Source organism: Scyliorhinus canicula, chromosome 18 (genome assembly GCF_902713615.1).
Source record: "Scyliorhinus canicula chromosome 18, sScyCan1.1, whole genome shotgun sequence".
Classification (NCBI taxonomy): domain Eukaryota; kingdom Metazoa; phylum Chordata; class Chondrichthyes; order Carcharhiniformes; family Scyliorhinidae; genus Scyliorhinus; species Scyliorhinus canicula.
The window spans coordinates 20,942,653-20,959,712 of NC_052163.1; the positions used below are offsets into that span (position 1 = coordinate 20,942,653).

A 17,060-nucleotide genomic window follows, 5' to 3' on the forward strand; every position below is an offset into this window, starting at 1 on the left:
AAAGCAACACCTCAGCTAATCAGAGTAGATTTGTCAACCAATCAACACCCCTTTTCTTCTGTGGTATAAATTGTTGCGATCAGTTGAAATTTAGCATTCTCTTTTCAAGATTACTTTTATGCCGCATTACAATAACAGCATCTCTAATGAAATCCTCATGATCTTGTCAATATTTGAGTTGGATAGAGGTGGAGATGGCCTGAGGCAAGTGTACAATCCCATTCAGTTTTCAATACTTACCACAGATTCCCTACAGTGCAGAAGGAGGCCATCCGGTCGATCGAGTCTGCACCAACCCTCTGAAGGCCCCACCCCCCCACTTTATCCCTGCAACCCTGCGCATTGATCAATCCACCTAAATTGCACATCTTTGGGAACGAAGGGGCAATTTAGGACTGGGAGGAAACCAACGCCGACACAGGGAGAACATGTAAACCTCACACAGACAATCACCCAAGACCGGAATTGAACTCAGGTCTCTGGTGCTGAGAGGCAGCAGTGCTAATCGCTGTGCCACCATGGAGGTGGTAGAGTCTTAGAGCCAATATGTTTTCTTTTGAAGAACACACAGGGTCCAGGGCTGCACAAGAATACAGACAGTATGGCCAAGATTCCCCATTGTGAGTCTGCCCCGCTATCACTGCTCGAGAGGACGGAAAATTTGGGGCCCAGCTAAAACTCCTGTTCACAGCAGCGAGAGCGGATAATCCGGCTGCCGTGAACAGACGGCGACTCCCGCTCTATATGTCAAATTGCATAAGTAGTTTCAAAAATAAGACATCCGCACTGCATGGATTTTAATAAATTTATTTATTCCCACAATATGTTCCAACAATAGTTGTGTTGCAATTAGTACTAAGCCCTCTTAATCCTTAAGGCATTGACTGTACAGAAATATTATTACATTCCCACAAAGGAGGTCGACTGCAGTGGATACAAGGCTGGCAATTTAGATGTTAAATTTGTTACAGTTAATGACAACCTGTCAATAACTGCTTCAATAAAATGGAAAGTATGATTATTATCAGTGACCAAATTAGCACATTGGCAATTAAAACTTCAGTTCGGCACATGGACCTGTAGCAGAAGAGCAAGTTTTAATGCTTAGGTTTTGGTACTCTTGGATTCGGGGGAGAAGCAATGCCCAAACTTGACATTTTGATCCCCTCTGGGGGATGGTGGGAAGTTAATGGCTACTAGAAGGTTGGACTTCACTTCAACCAAAGATCAAATGCAGTGTTATCTATCTACTCCCAAGTTTCAGGTTTAAATAAGATTTAAGGAAGCAGGCTCATAAACCCTGCCACAGCATGTTGTAAGAAAAGGGAGAGGCACGAGAAATGCTCCTTCACTTTATTGGGGTTCCTTCATCTAACCCTCTTCTGATCAGCACTGAAGTTGATTGTTAATAATATGGTGTTATGCAGTCAGTAACAAAAAATTGCCATGGAATGAAAATGGGAGCATTCACCAAATTTCATGGTGCATTGGCTGAGATCTTCAACTGTGAAAGACAAGTGACGGTTGTACCTGAATTTTTATGTTGAGAAATGCCGAGGTACTTGGACAAGGCAAATTAAAACTTTCTTTTCCTTAACTCTAACAGGAAGATTCAAAAAGTGTAGGCAAAAGCAAAACACTGCAGATGCTGGAAATTTGAAATAAAAACAGGAAATGCCGGAAAACCTCAGCAGGTCTGGCAGCATCTGTGGAGAGAGAAACAAAGTTGACGTTTTGAATCCGTACAGCTCTGAGGAAGCTCTGAAGAAGAGCCGTACGGACCCGAAACATTAACTCTGTTTCCCTTTCCACAGATGTTGCCAGACCTGCTGAGTTACTTCAGAAAATGTAGGATTTCATTGTGATGGGGTGGATACATGGGGTCTCTTGTTGGTTCAAAGATGACACATTTGATGAGGGGAGATTCACATTGCCTCACTCCTCTCTGGCAGACCCCATGGTGCAATGTCAGGTCCACTGAGCTCCAAGATAGAATCTAAGGTTACCACCATATCCAGACATTGATGGCAGCGAGAGAGTTAGACCTCTCAATGGGGCCGATATAAACATGCAAGACAGTGCCCGAAAGCACAGGCTGTTTCTGACAGACTAGCAGCAGGAAACTTATCAGTGCTACACAGTCGTAAGCTGCTCATTAAATTCCAGCAGGTGATACACGTGTGTGGTGGGGGTGTGTCCCTAAATTAAATACTTCTTTACAAGGAAAGATTGTACGATTCCTATCAGGCAAAACAAAAATCTCCGCTTGTGTGTATTTCTCAGTAGTTTCATTTAGAGATTCCTTAGTATAATGATGGGATTTATTTGTGTGTCAGATGCCTGGTTGAGAATTTAAAAATTATATCATTATGAACCTGATGTTTATATAAAAATACGTGTTTACAAAAAAATAAGTTCACAGCCAATGGCAGAACGGGCTGAATTGTTTGATTGACACAGTCATTTCCATCCAAAGTATTCTGTGCATGGGAATAGTTTAGGCGTAGGTTGAATGAGTTGATTTTCTAAATGCGTGTACCTGGCAGAAAGATTCGCCCATTGAGCGCCTGTGTGGGAAAGTTGCAGGTGCGTTCCCTGTGATTTTCCATCTAAATAGACAGAAAATTGTGGGCGTTGTGCCAAAGTGCACTCCTAGCTGGCGAGGTCGTCTGCTCCGAGCAGCACACATTTAGAAAATTAGCCCTATTATCCAAATCGCTACTCAATGGGAGGAAGATCTCTATCATGGCTCTACCTTGTATCTTTCGCACCCACCATCCTTTGGGTTAACAGTGACCATTTTGGCTCCAGAAATCCAACAATAGTAAAAACAATCAGTATTACAGTACTTTTATTCTTTTTGCTCTGAGAGACCTTATTTTTTTTTTCATTTTGTGTTGTTAGTTTACATAAACCCTCACCTATGGCGTGACAGTTACTCTTTAGTGCATGTCTTTTGGTCTGGCATCTGGCCAGGGCAGCTATCTGTTTACCTTCATATTTGCCTAGGGGAATAAACCTTCAAGCATGGGTTCTTCTGCTGCATTACATATATAATTACTTAAATTTGCCTGTAATAAAAAGTATTAACTTGCACCCAGGTTTACAATATTTCATCACACACGCGCAAACAACCAAGACAAGCATCAGAAAGTGCCACTGCAAGCCAACGATTGCAGACCGTGGACAATTAAGGTAAACGCTTTTCACATTTGAGGGGTGAGGGACAACTGAGTGGAGAACAGAGATTACTTTCACTGTGCTGTGGAACACAGTTGCAAAAATAGTGCACTCATGAGTCAGACGACTGGTATATGGTCAGAAATAAATTAAATTCCATTGTCGCGACAATGAGCGTGATCCCAATTTGATTACATGGGAGTCTAAGCAGTATGTGTGTGTGTGTGTTGGGCGGTTAGTGCTTTGCATTCTGTCATCTTGTCTACTTTGTCCATGAAATTTACATTCCAGTTTCTTTGTGCACCAACATTTTGTACTTTCAACATTTCAACACAACCAGTGAATAAGGTTCAGGTCCTGGAAAGTAACAATGTAACGTAAACACAACTTATCCAATCTGATCGCCAAATCCCTCTTCAAGTTACAGTATTTGGTCCTACATTGAATCCACTATGAGGGTCTTGCAATTATTTATTTGATGAGTCAATATCATTTCATTCTAAATGCAAGTATCCGGCCATCTTTTACTTAACTTCGCCTATCTTCAAAATGGGAATGACGAGGTCAATCCACAAGGAAAGTGAGGACTTTGGTGGGGTTACGGGGGACTCACTTGATTTTAATTGCTAGAATTAAAATGACAAATGCTACTGATATTAGCACAACAGCCTTTTCAAAAAAATTCCAATTAAGGAGCAATTTAACATGGCCAATTCACCTACCCTGCACATCTTTGGGTTGTGGGAGAGAGACCCACGCAGACATGGGGAGAATGTGCAAATTGCACACGGACAGTGACCCAGGGCTGGGATCGAACCTGGGACCTCGGTGTCGTGAGGCAGCAGTACTAACCACTGTGCCCCCCCCCCCCTCATTAGCATGTCAAAGTCTAGTAATTTGTATGCTCAAATAGTATGTATTAGCTCCGAAGCATTTGAGGAAAAATTAGTGGAAAGAACAGTTTAGCTGGATCATTTCCCTTTTCAGGGTATTTGCTACTTTGATTGCTGATGAGTGTTCAGGTCAGTCTTTCGCACAACTTCAATGGCATCTGCACATCATTCAGCTGGCTGAAAGGGTAATCCTCCCTCACCACCGCTCAAAAAGGTGTCGATGTACATCTTGCATTTTGCAGCACACTTGTAACAGCGCAGAAGGGAACGCATGAGGGAGGCCAACGTTGCCAATTTTCCATCAATCTCACTTGGCTTCCACTTGGTAACTTGTCCAACAAGGTGAGGTCAAAAGTAATTTTGTCAGAAATAATGAAAAGAAGTCTGTGTTCGTTCAGCTGCCTTGCGGAATAATGTGTTGGAACATCACCAGGCAAACTCTCGGGAAATCACCCAAAACAAGCTTACACTAACTGATATTAAAGTGGTTTTCCTTCAGGATGGTAGGGGGGGGGTTCAGAAAACTAGGAAAGTTTAATTTATCTTTGTAGTTTTGTGCACTCTTTAATTTCCCCACACCCTTTACAAATTTGCAGGGGAGGTTGGGCTAAGGGGAATGAGGGAGCTGGCAACATTTACTTTCTCCAACCACGCTGCCCAAAATAATGGGGCAATTAGAAATGATGTTGGTGTTAAATCATGCGAGATGAGGATACCTGTTTAATACTGCAAACAATTATCAGATTTCCACCTTACATTTATTGAATCCAATGTCTGTTTGAAATACTGAACGCAACTCAATTTCTGAGCTTGTCTGTGCTTGACAATGAGTGGAGCCCATGCTCTTGTGGCCACTTACAGCCCCTGCCAGACCTTTTTTTCCTTTATTTACCAAGTCACTGAATAAGGACCAGAAGTTTTTTTTTAAGTATTTAAAAACAGGAGCTAATAAAAGTATACTGTGCACACAAAAGCACTGGGATAATCAGAACCAGACTGTAGACGTCAAGCAACAAGACAGAAAAAAAGGAAGTGCGGCTTCAAACTTGCATTCGTGGACTGAGATGCCAAGTATTATCCAAGGTTAATCGTCTCTGTATCGTGCTAATTTTAGTATATGCATATTATCCAAGATTTAGGTGCCTTCTGGTCCTCGTATACCCCTACTGAGTAGCCATTCCATCTCGCTCAAACATAAATCAGACTGAATTGAAGGAAAGTGTTGCAAACAGCACAGTCAGATCAATTATAGAGACGCAATTGTGATGAAAACAATCTGAGGTTACTCTAGATTCTTCCAAATATTGTTCCCATACTCCAAATTGCAACAGAACAGCAGTTTTATTCATTTTGTCCCTAGCTCTTTTTCCCTACTTATTAATAACTAGAACCAGAACCAAAAGGTTCATGGGTACCTGTTGAGATGTCCTTAAAGTTTAGATCGGTCAGGGGCATTTTGATTTGTCTAAAGTTTGCTGCAATTATCATTGCTTCTGAGATCATTGACAACTAGCCCTGACAACTAGCCCTGGGTATCTTGTGCCTTTTTCCTTCAAATAAAACTGGAGTTCACCCCTACACTGCTATGATAGCCTTCTGCAAACCAGCATCCAAGTCCTAAAAATATGCTGTAGTCAGAGAGTTATTCGTTAAAGAATTAATAACAATTGTTTTCTGGATAAAGACCAAACAGAATTAAAATAAGATACAGTGCAAGTCCAACAGGGGACGTCAAGGTATCCAGGTTTTAAAATATTTCTCAACTTATGGATATTTGTTCCCCGTTGTGACTGACATCAAAGGTTCCCATGCCTCTGGTTTATTTCATTCATATAGTGAGTGATGAATTTAGTGCTGAAATATCAGTGGAAAAGTACATTACCTGAAACTACAGTGTTGTCTTGGTAATGTGTGCCTATAAACGGAGCACCTCATGATGACACTGGTTGTATTTACATGGTGCAAGCTTATTGGTTTCAATATAATTTAGGTAAAAGCGCAACTGTCCTTCAATTTAAAAGGCCATGCGAACGGATTTCATAACATACCGAGGAGCTAAGGCGGCTCTGAGGAACAAGCTAATTCCAGAGACCGAGCCATTCACCGTCAAGAAACCTGTACCTTCCATTTAAAAGATGTCCCCAAGTCTTTTCCGGTTCAGGTCTGGACCCCCGGCTGCGACTGACATTCCCAACGGATTGAGTGTTCAGGCATTGCAACAAGCTCTTTGTCTCAAAGTTATAGTAAAACAGAGAAGATTTCACGTCAATCAGAACTAAAAGATTTGTAGCTGCCAAAATAGACTTTGAAGACAGTTTCACAATCACCGTTTTACGTTGGCGATAAAACTGGAACAGATTCCAAGAAATATTTATCTGAGGCCTTTCAAAACTGAATCCAACATTTGAGCGTTGCTGTCGGAATTCAGTAGAATTTGCGTTTAGTAAAACAATAAAGGCTTGCCAATAAGAAAGATGATCTTTCAGTGAGGGAATCGAGATAGGAAGCAAGAATGACGTGAGCAAAATTAGTCAGTGAGAGAGCTGAACTTTCCAAGCACTTTCAAACCTCAAACTACCAGAAGAAGGGATTGTCAGGGTTAAAGAGTTCAACCATTATAATTTAGCAATAGTCTGCTTTTTTTTGTTTTGTTACAGTGCCAACAATGCTGTGCCAGAACAATATCTTTCAATAACCTTTTTATAATTCACCCCATTACAGTAGTTATATATTTACTTCAAAACAAACATGACATTGTGTGCCTAAGTGCTGTTTAAAGTAAGCAACTGGTCAAAAGGACAATGATGTCAAGTTCTGTAAATGGGTGTGTGTATGGCATGAATAGTTAACCTCTCAATACACTGGCCCATTGTGTTCAATGGGAAATGTTCAGTACAACTCTTCAGTTCTGGCTGATGTGAAGTTATATTTGAAGTTTACTTTCCTTTGTGTGGGCCTGGGAAAGACTTAGCTGTAAAGATTATTGCCCCCTTCTAAATTCCTGGACATCAGATATTGTTTGATTGTTTTATTACCTGCTCTTGAGATATTCTCTGCCCCTGTTTGTTTGCTACCAGATACATTAAAAAGGATCATGCTTTACATTCACACCGATCCTACGTCATTGCACCAGCCGTCAGTTTGGTTGCAAAGGTCACTTACAGTTAGCTGCAATGCCAATTTCTCTTTGTAACCACCCAATGGACACTTAATCCAGCTGTTGGGGTTGCTACAGTTTTCAATGGCGCTGCGTTCTGGCTCCAAGTTGTCACCTGGTTGGCTAGAGGACACCTTTGATTGCCTCTGAAATGAGGCGAGCTCTAAACTAGTTGTGTTGAGGGTCTGGTTTCTTGGGCCAGGTTCTCTTAGCCTCCCTAAGGTGTGTTTCTCGGCGACAGGAGGCAGCCCATCGCTGATAGGCAGCGGGTTCTTCTGATCACGCTGCTGTCAATAGGATTTCCCATTGAATCCATCCCACGCTGCCGGGACACCCGTGGCGGGGAGAGCCATTGGCGGGACTTGACTTGAACAGCTGGAAAGGCTCGCCCCTTATCTGGAAATCTTGCGTTATTGTTTTTACAATGCTTCTTTAGATTTTGCTGCTGAAGTAGTGCACAGGAAGTGCTTGCAATACACTTCAATGAGAATAAAGCCAGGTATTTATATAGGGGTGAAGATTCGACAACTTAGAGGTGGCCCCCATTAATCACTTCTGTGCCATTTGGGGTTCTTCTTTTAGGTTGTAAATCCAAAATGACACATTTAAGTAGGCCCCTTAATGCCTGACAACACAGTCGTTGGTGGCAATATCTGGGTATCGTCACTGCAAACAACCCAAAATGTTCCAAATCTTTTAAGGTACACTGACTGATAATGGCTGGCTAGAGGATGTAGACTGTTGCTAGGCCGGTGCGAATGACTCTGTTGAACCTATCGTCAGAAATATGGGCATAAAGGGTTTAGTTACATTTTTTTCCCCAAAAGATATAAAGAACAAAATATCATGCATTCCATATTCTGCAATGAATATAACCTATTCTGCAAAAGGTCATCGTGTCTGCTCTGTTCTTAATGCAGTGTCCCTTTGATGTCGCAGGTGAAGCTTTCCTGTTTCCACTGATGCACCACAACAATAGGCATCTTTCAACAGGTGAGCATTGAAGAACTACGTCACTCGTTGTGGAAATGATAGAAGACACAGTGGGCAATGGTGGAATATCAAACTTATTCCACTCCTGAGTTAACATTGATGAATGTTTAACTGTGACACTTTTCACTGAGGGAAAAGGGACTGATTGACCAAAAGCCTGCAACCAAAACGTTACCTCACGATAAACCGATCGTAGGAATGAAAAAAAACTGGGAAACCTGCAAACCAGGAGCAAGCGCAAAACAATCAATGACACCGGGCAGTCCAGTGATAACAATAACCCCCAGACTGGAAGCTGCCTCCCCATCTCGCCGAGTCAATATCATTTCTCCACGGCAACCCTGAAACTAAAAACGCTGTGCGGTGATTTGTAAAATGAAAATGCAACTCTTTTAAATGACAGAAATGAAAGTATTGTTCCCAAACTAATTTCTTCAATAAAATAAGTCCTGAGATTAGCCAAGGCCCACATCGAGCGACATCATCAAGACGAACCCTGCGATGGAGGTCCAGGACGCCAACTTGCCATTTCCACTGAAAATGAAAATGACAATTCTGTCAGTCTTTGATTTCAATGCTTCAGCTGCTATTATTGTCACCAAACTTTAGAATGATTAATTAAATTTGAATAACGCTCAGCACCTGCCTTGACCAGTACTGTGGCATTACTCAGCCATCAGTATACAAGAGTATATGAGACACGTATGCAGAACTCAACAAAACCTGGGACTGGTGTTCAGGTAGATTTTGTGTGAGTTCCTTAAAGGCGGGAAAGGAAGTAGCAAAGAAAAAATAATTAGGGAATGCAGGCCAGGGATGGGGAAAAGGAGGCTGAAACCGCAGCCAGCAAGAGAGGAATTGAGGGACGATAAGAAATTAAATTTATGTACAGCCTTTAACGTCGAAAAACATCCCAAGATGCTTCATTTAAATGACAATGTATGGCATCGAGCTGCATAAGGAGATAGCTCAGATGTAAAACGTTTAGTCAAAGCGTTAGATTTTAAAGAATGTCTTAAATGAAGAAGGTGAGGTTCTGAGTCAGAGACGGAGGCTATTCCAGAGCTTGGGGCCCAGGTGATTCAAAGCAGAGCCATTAATGGTGGAGCAATGGTGAACCAGGGTCCCAGGTTCGGTTCCCGGCTGGGTCAGTCTGTGCGGAGTCTGCACGTCCTCCCCATGTGTGCGTGGGTTTCCTCCGGGTGCTCCGGTTTCCTCCCACAGTCCAAAGATGTGCGGGTTAGGTGGATTGGCTATGCTAAATTGCCTGTAGTGTCCTAATAAAAGTAAGGTTAAGGGGGGGTTGTTGGGTTACGGGTATAGGGTGGATACGTGCGTTTGAGTAGGGTGATCATTGCTCGGCACAACATTGAGGGCCGAAGGGCCTGTTCTGTGCTGTACTGTTCTAAATTCTAAATTGGTCGAAATTTAAGAAGCCCAGACATCACAGACGATTATGGGTACTGAGGAGATTATAATGGTGGGGATGGGCGAGGCCATGGAGGGAGATGAAAGCATGGATGAGAATTTTAAGATCGAGATTAGGTGTCAACATACGTCAGTGTACGAGCAGAAGAATTTTGGATGACCTCAAATTCATGGAGGATTACACAGATGGCCCATAGGTGGAGAAGCATGGATGAGGAAGTATCATAGAATCATAGAATTTATAGTGCAGAAGGAGGCCATTCGGCCCATCGAGTCTGCACCGGCCCTTGGAAAGAGCACCCTACTTAACCCCACACCGCCACCCTATCCCCGTAACCCAGTAACCCCACCTAGTCTTTTGAACACCAAGGGGCAATTTATAAAGGCCAAATCCACCTAATCTGCACATCTTTGAACTGTGGGAAGAAACCGGAGCGCCCGGAGGAAACCCACGCAGATACGGGGAGAACGTGCACACTCCACACAGACAGTTACCCGAGGGCGGAATTGAATCCGGGACCCTGGAGCTGTGAGACAGTAGTGCTAACCACTGGGCCACCGTGCAGGGCTGGAGGAAAAGGCAAGTTGCCTCGATACAAAGCTTTCTTGATTTTATGTGTCCGGATATTGTTTTGACTGTAGAATAATCATGGATATTATCAGTAGAAAAAGAAAGGGCGACTTCACTAATATTTTTATAGCTTTCACCAGAAACCAAAGGCTGGTTCAGGTATTTGCAATTGCAATGTCTACCTCAAGGCTCTGGGGCCTGTACCTGTGCCCTCAATTTTTAATGGCCTCAGTCTTGTATTTCTCATATTACTGCTGCGGTATTACCACTCTTTAATGATTTGGTTCATTTATTGCATATAATGAATTGTTGATGCATTGCAGCCCCCGTGAATGGGCTCACAATTGCAGCATTTTGCCATTTGACACCCATTTTCAGGTTGCAATGATTTTAGGCCCATTGTGTTCACTTAAAAACCTCGTGGCTCCTTTATTAATTCTTTAACGCCCTGAAGTCTGATTCCTCAAGTTGACTATTTCACGGGCTTACAACACAGGGAGGCTGGGGGATTGTAAAAGAAAAAACGGATATCTCGGATTCAGATTAACAGGGAACAGGAATGGGAATATCTGTCTTGCCAAACACACTGTGACTGACGAAAGGGATCTGGCTGCGTTGATCATTTGTGTAACAATGCCGCGACTGCCCTTTTTCCACCCAGGAGCTGAAGACAGGCTGATTGAAGGCACGGAGAAAGAAATGCCTGCAGGTCGAGTTGCTCAATCGATGAACCACCTAACCCCAATTGTCCAACACAGGCAGAGAAGTCCATCATTGCTATTCATCGCTTGCGGCTACTGTTAGAGCATGAGCTGCCTTTCTATGGGTCCTTTTGCAGCTTTTAGGCATTACTTCACCACCCCAGCTGGAAAGTGCCCCACTGTCGGGAAGACACACCCCAAAGGGCAATTAACACCACATTCACAATTGGGGGGAGGGGGGTAATTTACATTTGAAATTATGAGAATGAGACAATCAAAATGTTGAATAAACACTGCTTGGCATGCTTCCGCATTCGATTATCCTAAACACTGAAATGTAGGCGCAAGCCTCATACAGTGGAGAGGAACACATGAGCAATTTATCCCAACTCGCAAATCCCTCAGGAGATATGGAAATCAGGCAGCAGCTTTCAAAAGGAAATTTGCTATTAATTATATACTTGACACATTGCCACAATATAGCTCGGCAAATCTCTGGGTGTTGCAGAGGAGCAGGGACTACAGTATAATGACGTCAATGATGCTCCCCTTAAGTGCCTGAACACAGTTATAATATCAAAAATGGGAGAAAGTAGAGAACAATAAGGGCAGGATATTTAACTGACCTTCCCTGGGAGAAGAGAGCTTTATTTTTCTCGGGGAGGGGGGGGGGGGGGGGGGGGGGGGGGAGGAGGTTGGCGGCAGAGGCCTGGAGGGTGGTGGCAAAGGCAGTGAGCGAGGGGATGGGAAGATAAGTGACCATAGAGGGGGGGGGGGGGGGGGGAGAATCGGTGACCTTGGGGGAAGGAGGGACGAAGGTCATGGAGGGGTTTGGGGGCGGGGGGGGGGGGGGGGAAAGAATGGCATGGAGGCTCCACCAGAGGATCTGGGGATAGGTGTGAAGGCACTCACCTTCTGACTCCACCTAGTTTGCTCCTTGATGAAGCTGTTGGGTTGCAGAACCCAAGCAACTGGAGTTGAAGGTGACAGGCCTGAATGGCAATGAGGCCTGCAGCCTCATTCTCATATTTGAAGCAGCAATCCACCTCCATGGATTGATTTGGTTTCCCATGCCAACATCTGGCAGGACTTAAAGCTGGAATTGCGCGTTTAGCTCATAAAACAGTTTTTTGAGACTTTAACACCCTGCCACCAAGCTCTTCCCTGCCGCCTGTCTCCCCCCCCCCCCCCCCCCCCCCCCCCCCCCCCCCCCCCCCCCCCCCGCCGCCAAGCCACCCCTGATCATCCCTAAGAGTCAGCCAAGCAATGCTCTACATCTTCTAGTAAAGTGTTGAAGAGTGTCATTCATCATTAATAGAGACCAGCAGCTGAGAATGGTTTGCTCACATACGCATCTGCTCAGGAAATGGCCTTTCATAAGGCAAGTCTCACTGGACAGAAAAGAACAAAATAGAAGTTTCTAAAGGGAAATACACCACTAAATTACTTAGACCCAGGAAATAATCACGGAGCACTCTGAGCAAGGGTAGAAATAACTTTACATCTTGTATCCACCAATCAAGAACAGAAACCTAAAAGGAGCAAATGGTTGTCATTGACCAAAAACACCTCGCTCATGACAAAAATGTTGAATATCGTGACGCTCTTACTGATCGCAACATTCATAAGGTACATGACTCCCATTCAGCATAACTGTACACCGTTGCATAATGCGATGGGTAAGACGTAAGAGTCATTAACAGGGGCCTTGCAACCTCTATCTCCCACCTGTGTCCTATGCCATCACCCTGTGCCTTAGCTTGCCAGAGCTTTAAATTAATTTAAATTGAAACCATTCAGATCTTGTGTATATTACAGATATCAACAAGAAGTTGGCAGAGAGTTCCAGGCAATAATTCAGTTTTGAACTTCTGTTAATGCTTATAAAACAATTGAGTTTTGCTTATGATGTGACAGAGCAGCAGAACAACTTTATTACATTTATGCCTGACGACCAGATGTTCAATTGCCTGCATTCATCGAAGAAAAGGCTCTAATGGGCGCACATTTTCTGGGCCCATTTGATGCATGTGTAAAAGTCCCGTTCTGGCCCCTAAATCTTGCAAGCGGACCATACTGGGATTTGCGCTAGCGAGATCTCAGAATGAGATCTTCACCGCCTCCCCCTCCCCCCCCCCCCCCCCCCCCCCCCCCCCGCTGGCGATGTGATCAGGTTCACATCCAGAAAGGGCGTGAACCTGATTTTCATTAACTTAAAATATAATTAATCGGCGTTAGCCATACCTTCCAGCCCAATGCAGTGTTTCACCCCGCCAGTGTGACTTTGGGGTGGGGGGAGGGGGGGGGAGAAGGAATGTCTTCCATGGTTGTGGGGGGGGCGACACTTGGGACGGAGATCAATGTTCTCGCTGATCGGGGCACCATTTAAAGATGACCCTCCAATCTCTGTGCAGCCGGGCTTGCCGTTTCTATGAGGCTCTGCCCCACCAGAGTGACGGTGCTAAACACGCCCTCGGATTTTCTTTTCTGATGAAGTCTCAGAAGATCTGGACAGACATTCTGGCTGTGTTTCTGGGGAGAAGCACACTGGTTTTCAGTCAGGATCTGAAACTTTGCCACTTTCTCGGCAAATTCCGCCCATGATTTCCTTTTTAACACACCAACGGGCCTCAGAATCAGCCCGCACAGGAGGCAGTCCTTCGGCCCATCATGTCTTGTGCTAGTTCTTTGGAAGAGCTGTCCAATTACTTCCACTCCCCTGCTCTTTCCCCATAGTACTGCATTAAACTTTTACTTTCAGTTACTATCCAATTCACTTCTCCAAGTTATTATTGGCAGTACATGCCTAATCACTGTATGAAAAAAATTCTCTTCATCTCATCCTGGCTCTCCTTCCAAATTAGCTAAGTCTGTGTCTCGCCTGCCAGTGGTAACACCTTCTCTGCACTTAGTCTATCAAAATCCTTCAAATTCTTGAACGCCTCTATTAAATCTCCCTCATCCTTCTCAACTTTAAAGAGAACAATCTCAGCTTCTCATGTATTGAAGTCCCTCATCGCTGGTGCCATTCTGGTAAATCTCCTCTGCATCCTCTCCAATGTCACAATATCCTATTTGTCCAATTTTAAAAACTAAATTTAGAGCGCTCAATTATTTTTTTTTTCCAATTAAGGGGCAATTTAGCGTGACCGATTCACTTAGCCTGCACATCTTTCTGGGTTGTGGTGGTGAGACCCATGTAGACACGGGGAGAATGTGCAAACTCCACACGGACAGTGACCCAGGGCCAGAATCGAACCCTGGTCCTTCGGTGCCGTGAGGCAACAGCGCTAACCACTGCGCCACCGTGTTATCCTTTTCTTCAAGATCTGCTGTGTATTCCCAGCATTTTCAGTTAGTATTTCAGACCTTTAGTTAACTTTTCCATTTTGATCTGTGTTAAGATCTCGGTACAAAGCAGTACCTTTTTTTTTAAGAATCCAAAAACCCGGGTATTTATTAAAAGAATGAAACCACAACGCTAAGAGTTTAAATCAAAAGCATTTTACTCCACAAAAACCAAAGAATGTGAACTCTTGCTTAAATAGTTAGTTCCACTAAAGGTATTAAAAGTACTTAGTTTCTTATACATTCCTTCTGCACTCAATTTACTTGTGCCCAAAAAATAACTCAAGTCAGATACTTATCTGAAATTAATTATTTAGTCTGTGAACTGTTTCAAAGATTCATAAGGGGGCCGAGACGCTTGGATCTTTTGCTTCCTGCAGGTTGTCCCTTCAAATCTCCTTCAGCCACCCTACAGTTGCAAACTGCCCAGTCAACAAAGACATCTCTAGCATCCGAAACTTATCCATCTCGAGTCAGAACTCTCCTGGTTCTGATATTATTTAAGTCTGAAATGAGCATCTTAAACTCCCTCCCCTCAGCTTGGCTATCCCAGAAGTTCAACTCACTGTTTCATTTCTTTTAGCCAACGCATAATATTTCGACTGTATTTTGTTCGAAAGAGATATTTACTCTTTTGCAGTCAGCTTGGTGTACAACTAAAATTAAACTTGAATACAGGGCTACGTTCATAATCTACTCATAAGACCATAAGACATAGGAGCAGAATAAGGCCACTTGGCCCATCGAGTCTGCTCCGCCATTCAATCATGGCTGATATTTTCTCATCCCCATTCTCCTACCTTCTCCCCTTTACCCCTGATCCCCTTATTAATCAAGAACCTATCTATCTCTGTCTTAAAGACACTCAGTGAATTGGCCTCCACAGCCTTCTGCGGCAAAGAGTTCCACAGATTCGCCACTCTCTGGCTGAAGAAATTCCACCTCATCTCTGTTTTAAAGGATCATCCCTTTAATCTTAGATGGTGTCCTCTGGTTCTAGTTTTTCCTACAAGTGGAAACATCCTCTCCACATCCACTCTATCCAGGCCTCGCAGTATCTTGTACGTTTCAATAAGATCCCCTCTCATCCTTCTAAACTTCAACGAGTACAGACCCAGAGTCCTCAAACGTTCCCCATACGACAAGTTCGTCATTCCTCCCGGCTCTGGGTCACTGTCCGTGTGGAGTTTGCACATTCTCCCCGTGTCTGCGTGGGTTTCGCCCCCACAACCCAAAAATGTGCAGAGTAGGTGGATTGGCCACGCTAAAATTGCCCCTTAATTAGAAAAAATAATTGGCTAATCTAAATTTAAAAAAAAAATGTTCGTCATTCCAGGGATCATTCTTGTGAGCCTCCTCTGTGTCATGATATGCAGACATGCAGATAATGATATACAGACAGGCACAGACAGGCAGCTAATGAACACAGAGAACAGGACATGACCAATGAGCAGGCAGGACACTCAGGGGTGGTATCTCACTATGAAAGGCACGAGGCACTCACGTTCTGCTTCTTTCCACTGATGAACATCTACAGAGTGAGTCAGGGTGTATGTACAGTATCACACCTCCAGCAAGTGGCTAAGAGCTAGTCTGGTTCAGTCAGACAGAGTAACCACACTTAGGTTAGCAGAGAGTCGAACTCAGAGAACTGTGCTAACTGGCTACTGGTTCAATAAATCAGATTGAACTAACTTCAAGATCTGGAGTATCTTTTGGTTAAAGCTGCAGCCTGTGTTATCCCAGAGTACGTAACACATTACTCTGGACCCTTGCCAAGGCCAGCATATCCTTCCTTATATATGGGGCCCAAAACTGTTCACAATACTCCAAATGGGGTCTGACCAGAGCCTTATGCAGCCTCAGAAGTACATCCCTGGTCTTGTATTCTAGCCCTCTTAACATGAATGCTAACATTGCATTTGCCTTCTTAACTGCCGACTGAACCTGCACATTAACCTTAAGATAATTGTGAACAAGGACTCCAAAGTCCCTTTGTGCTTCTGCCTTCCGAAGCATTTCCCATTTAGAAAATTGTCTATGTCTAGATTCCTCCTTCCAAAGTGCATAATCTCACTTTTCCACATTGTATTTCATTTGCCACTTCATTGCCCACTCTCCTAGCTTGTCCAAGTCCTTCTGCAGCCCCCTTGCTTCCTCAATATTTCCTGTCCCTCTACAGATCTTTGTACTCACCCTTATAATTAACTTACAGTTGATCCTTTGCGATTCTATTGGTTATCTCTCAGACAACATGTTCTCATAATTTATTGGAAGCCTGGTACCTTATCAAAAATCACATTGTAGAGAAATCTAGGGCTGTATTGTATGGGTGAGCGGGAGGGAGCATACTGCTCACCCCACTAGACCCTCACCCCCACCAGAACCCCCCACCCCCCCTCAGGAAAGTTGGTACCACACCAACCAACCTTAAATAAGGCTGCTTCAAAGCAATAACATGCTCCGGCCTAAACAAGCTGAGAGTCGGACTTGCTGCTGGCTAACCTGACCGTGTGGCAGCTGTAGCAATCCCAGCAGTGCCAGAACCCAGCTATCGGTGTCATAGAAAATTCCCGGGATGAAGAGGACATGGCCAACGATGAGAGGTACGTTTGGGATTTTGGATGGGGCGGGATAATAGAATTTACAATGCAGAAGGAGGCCATTCAGCCCATCGAGTCTGCACTGGCCCATGGAGAGTGCACCCTACTCTAGCCCACATCTCCACCCTATCTCCGTAACCCAGTAACCTGACTTTTTTTTCTTTAAAAAAAAATTTAGATTACCCA

The 17,060-nt window shown here is 43.9% G+C and overlaps 1 protein-coding gene across 3 annotated transcripts in view; it reads right to left on the minus strand.

The window, feature by feature from the left end:
* Positions 1-791: 791 nt before the first annotated feature.
* LOC119953648 (zinc transporter ZIP11-like) overlaps positions 792-17,060 on the minus strand; it is a 762,231-nt gene continuing 745,962 nt past the window's right edge. For all 3 annotated transcript variants that reach the window (XM_038778122.1, XM_038778121.1, XM_038778123.1), the window contains one exon: positions 792-8,757. In XM_038778122.1, the coding sequence (XP_038634050.1) occupies positions 8,679-8,757 (79 nt within the window). In that variant the 3' untranslated portion in view covers positions 792-8,678. The remainder of the gene's footprint in view (positions 8,758-17,060) is intronic.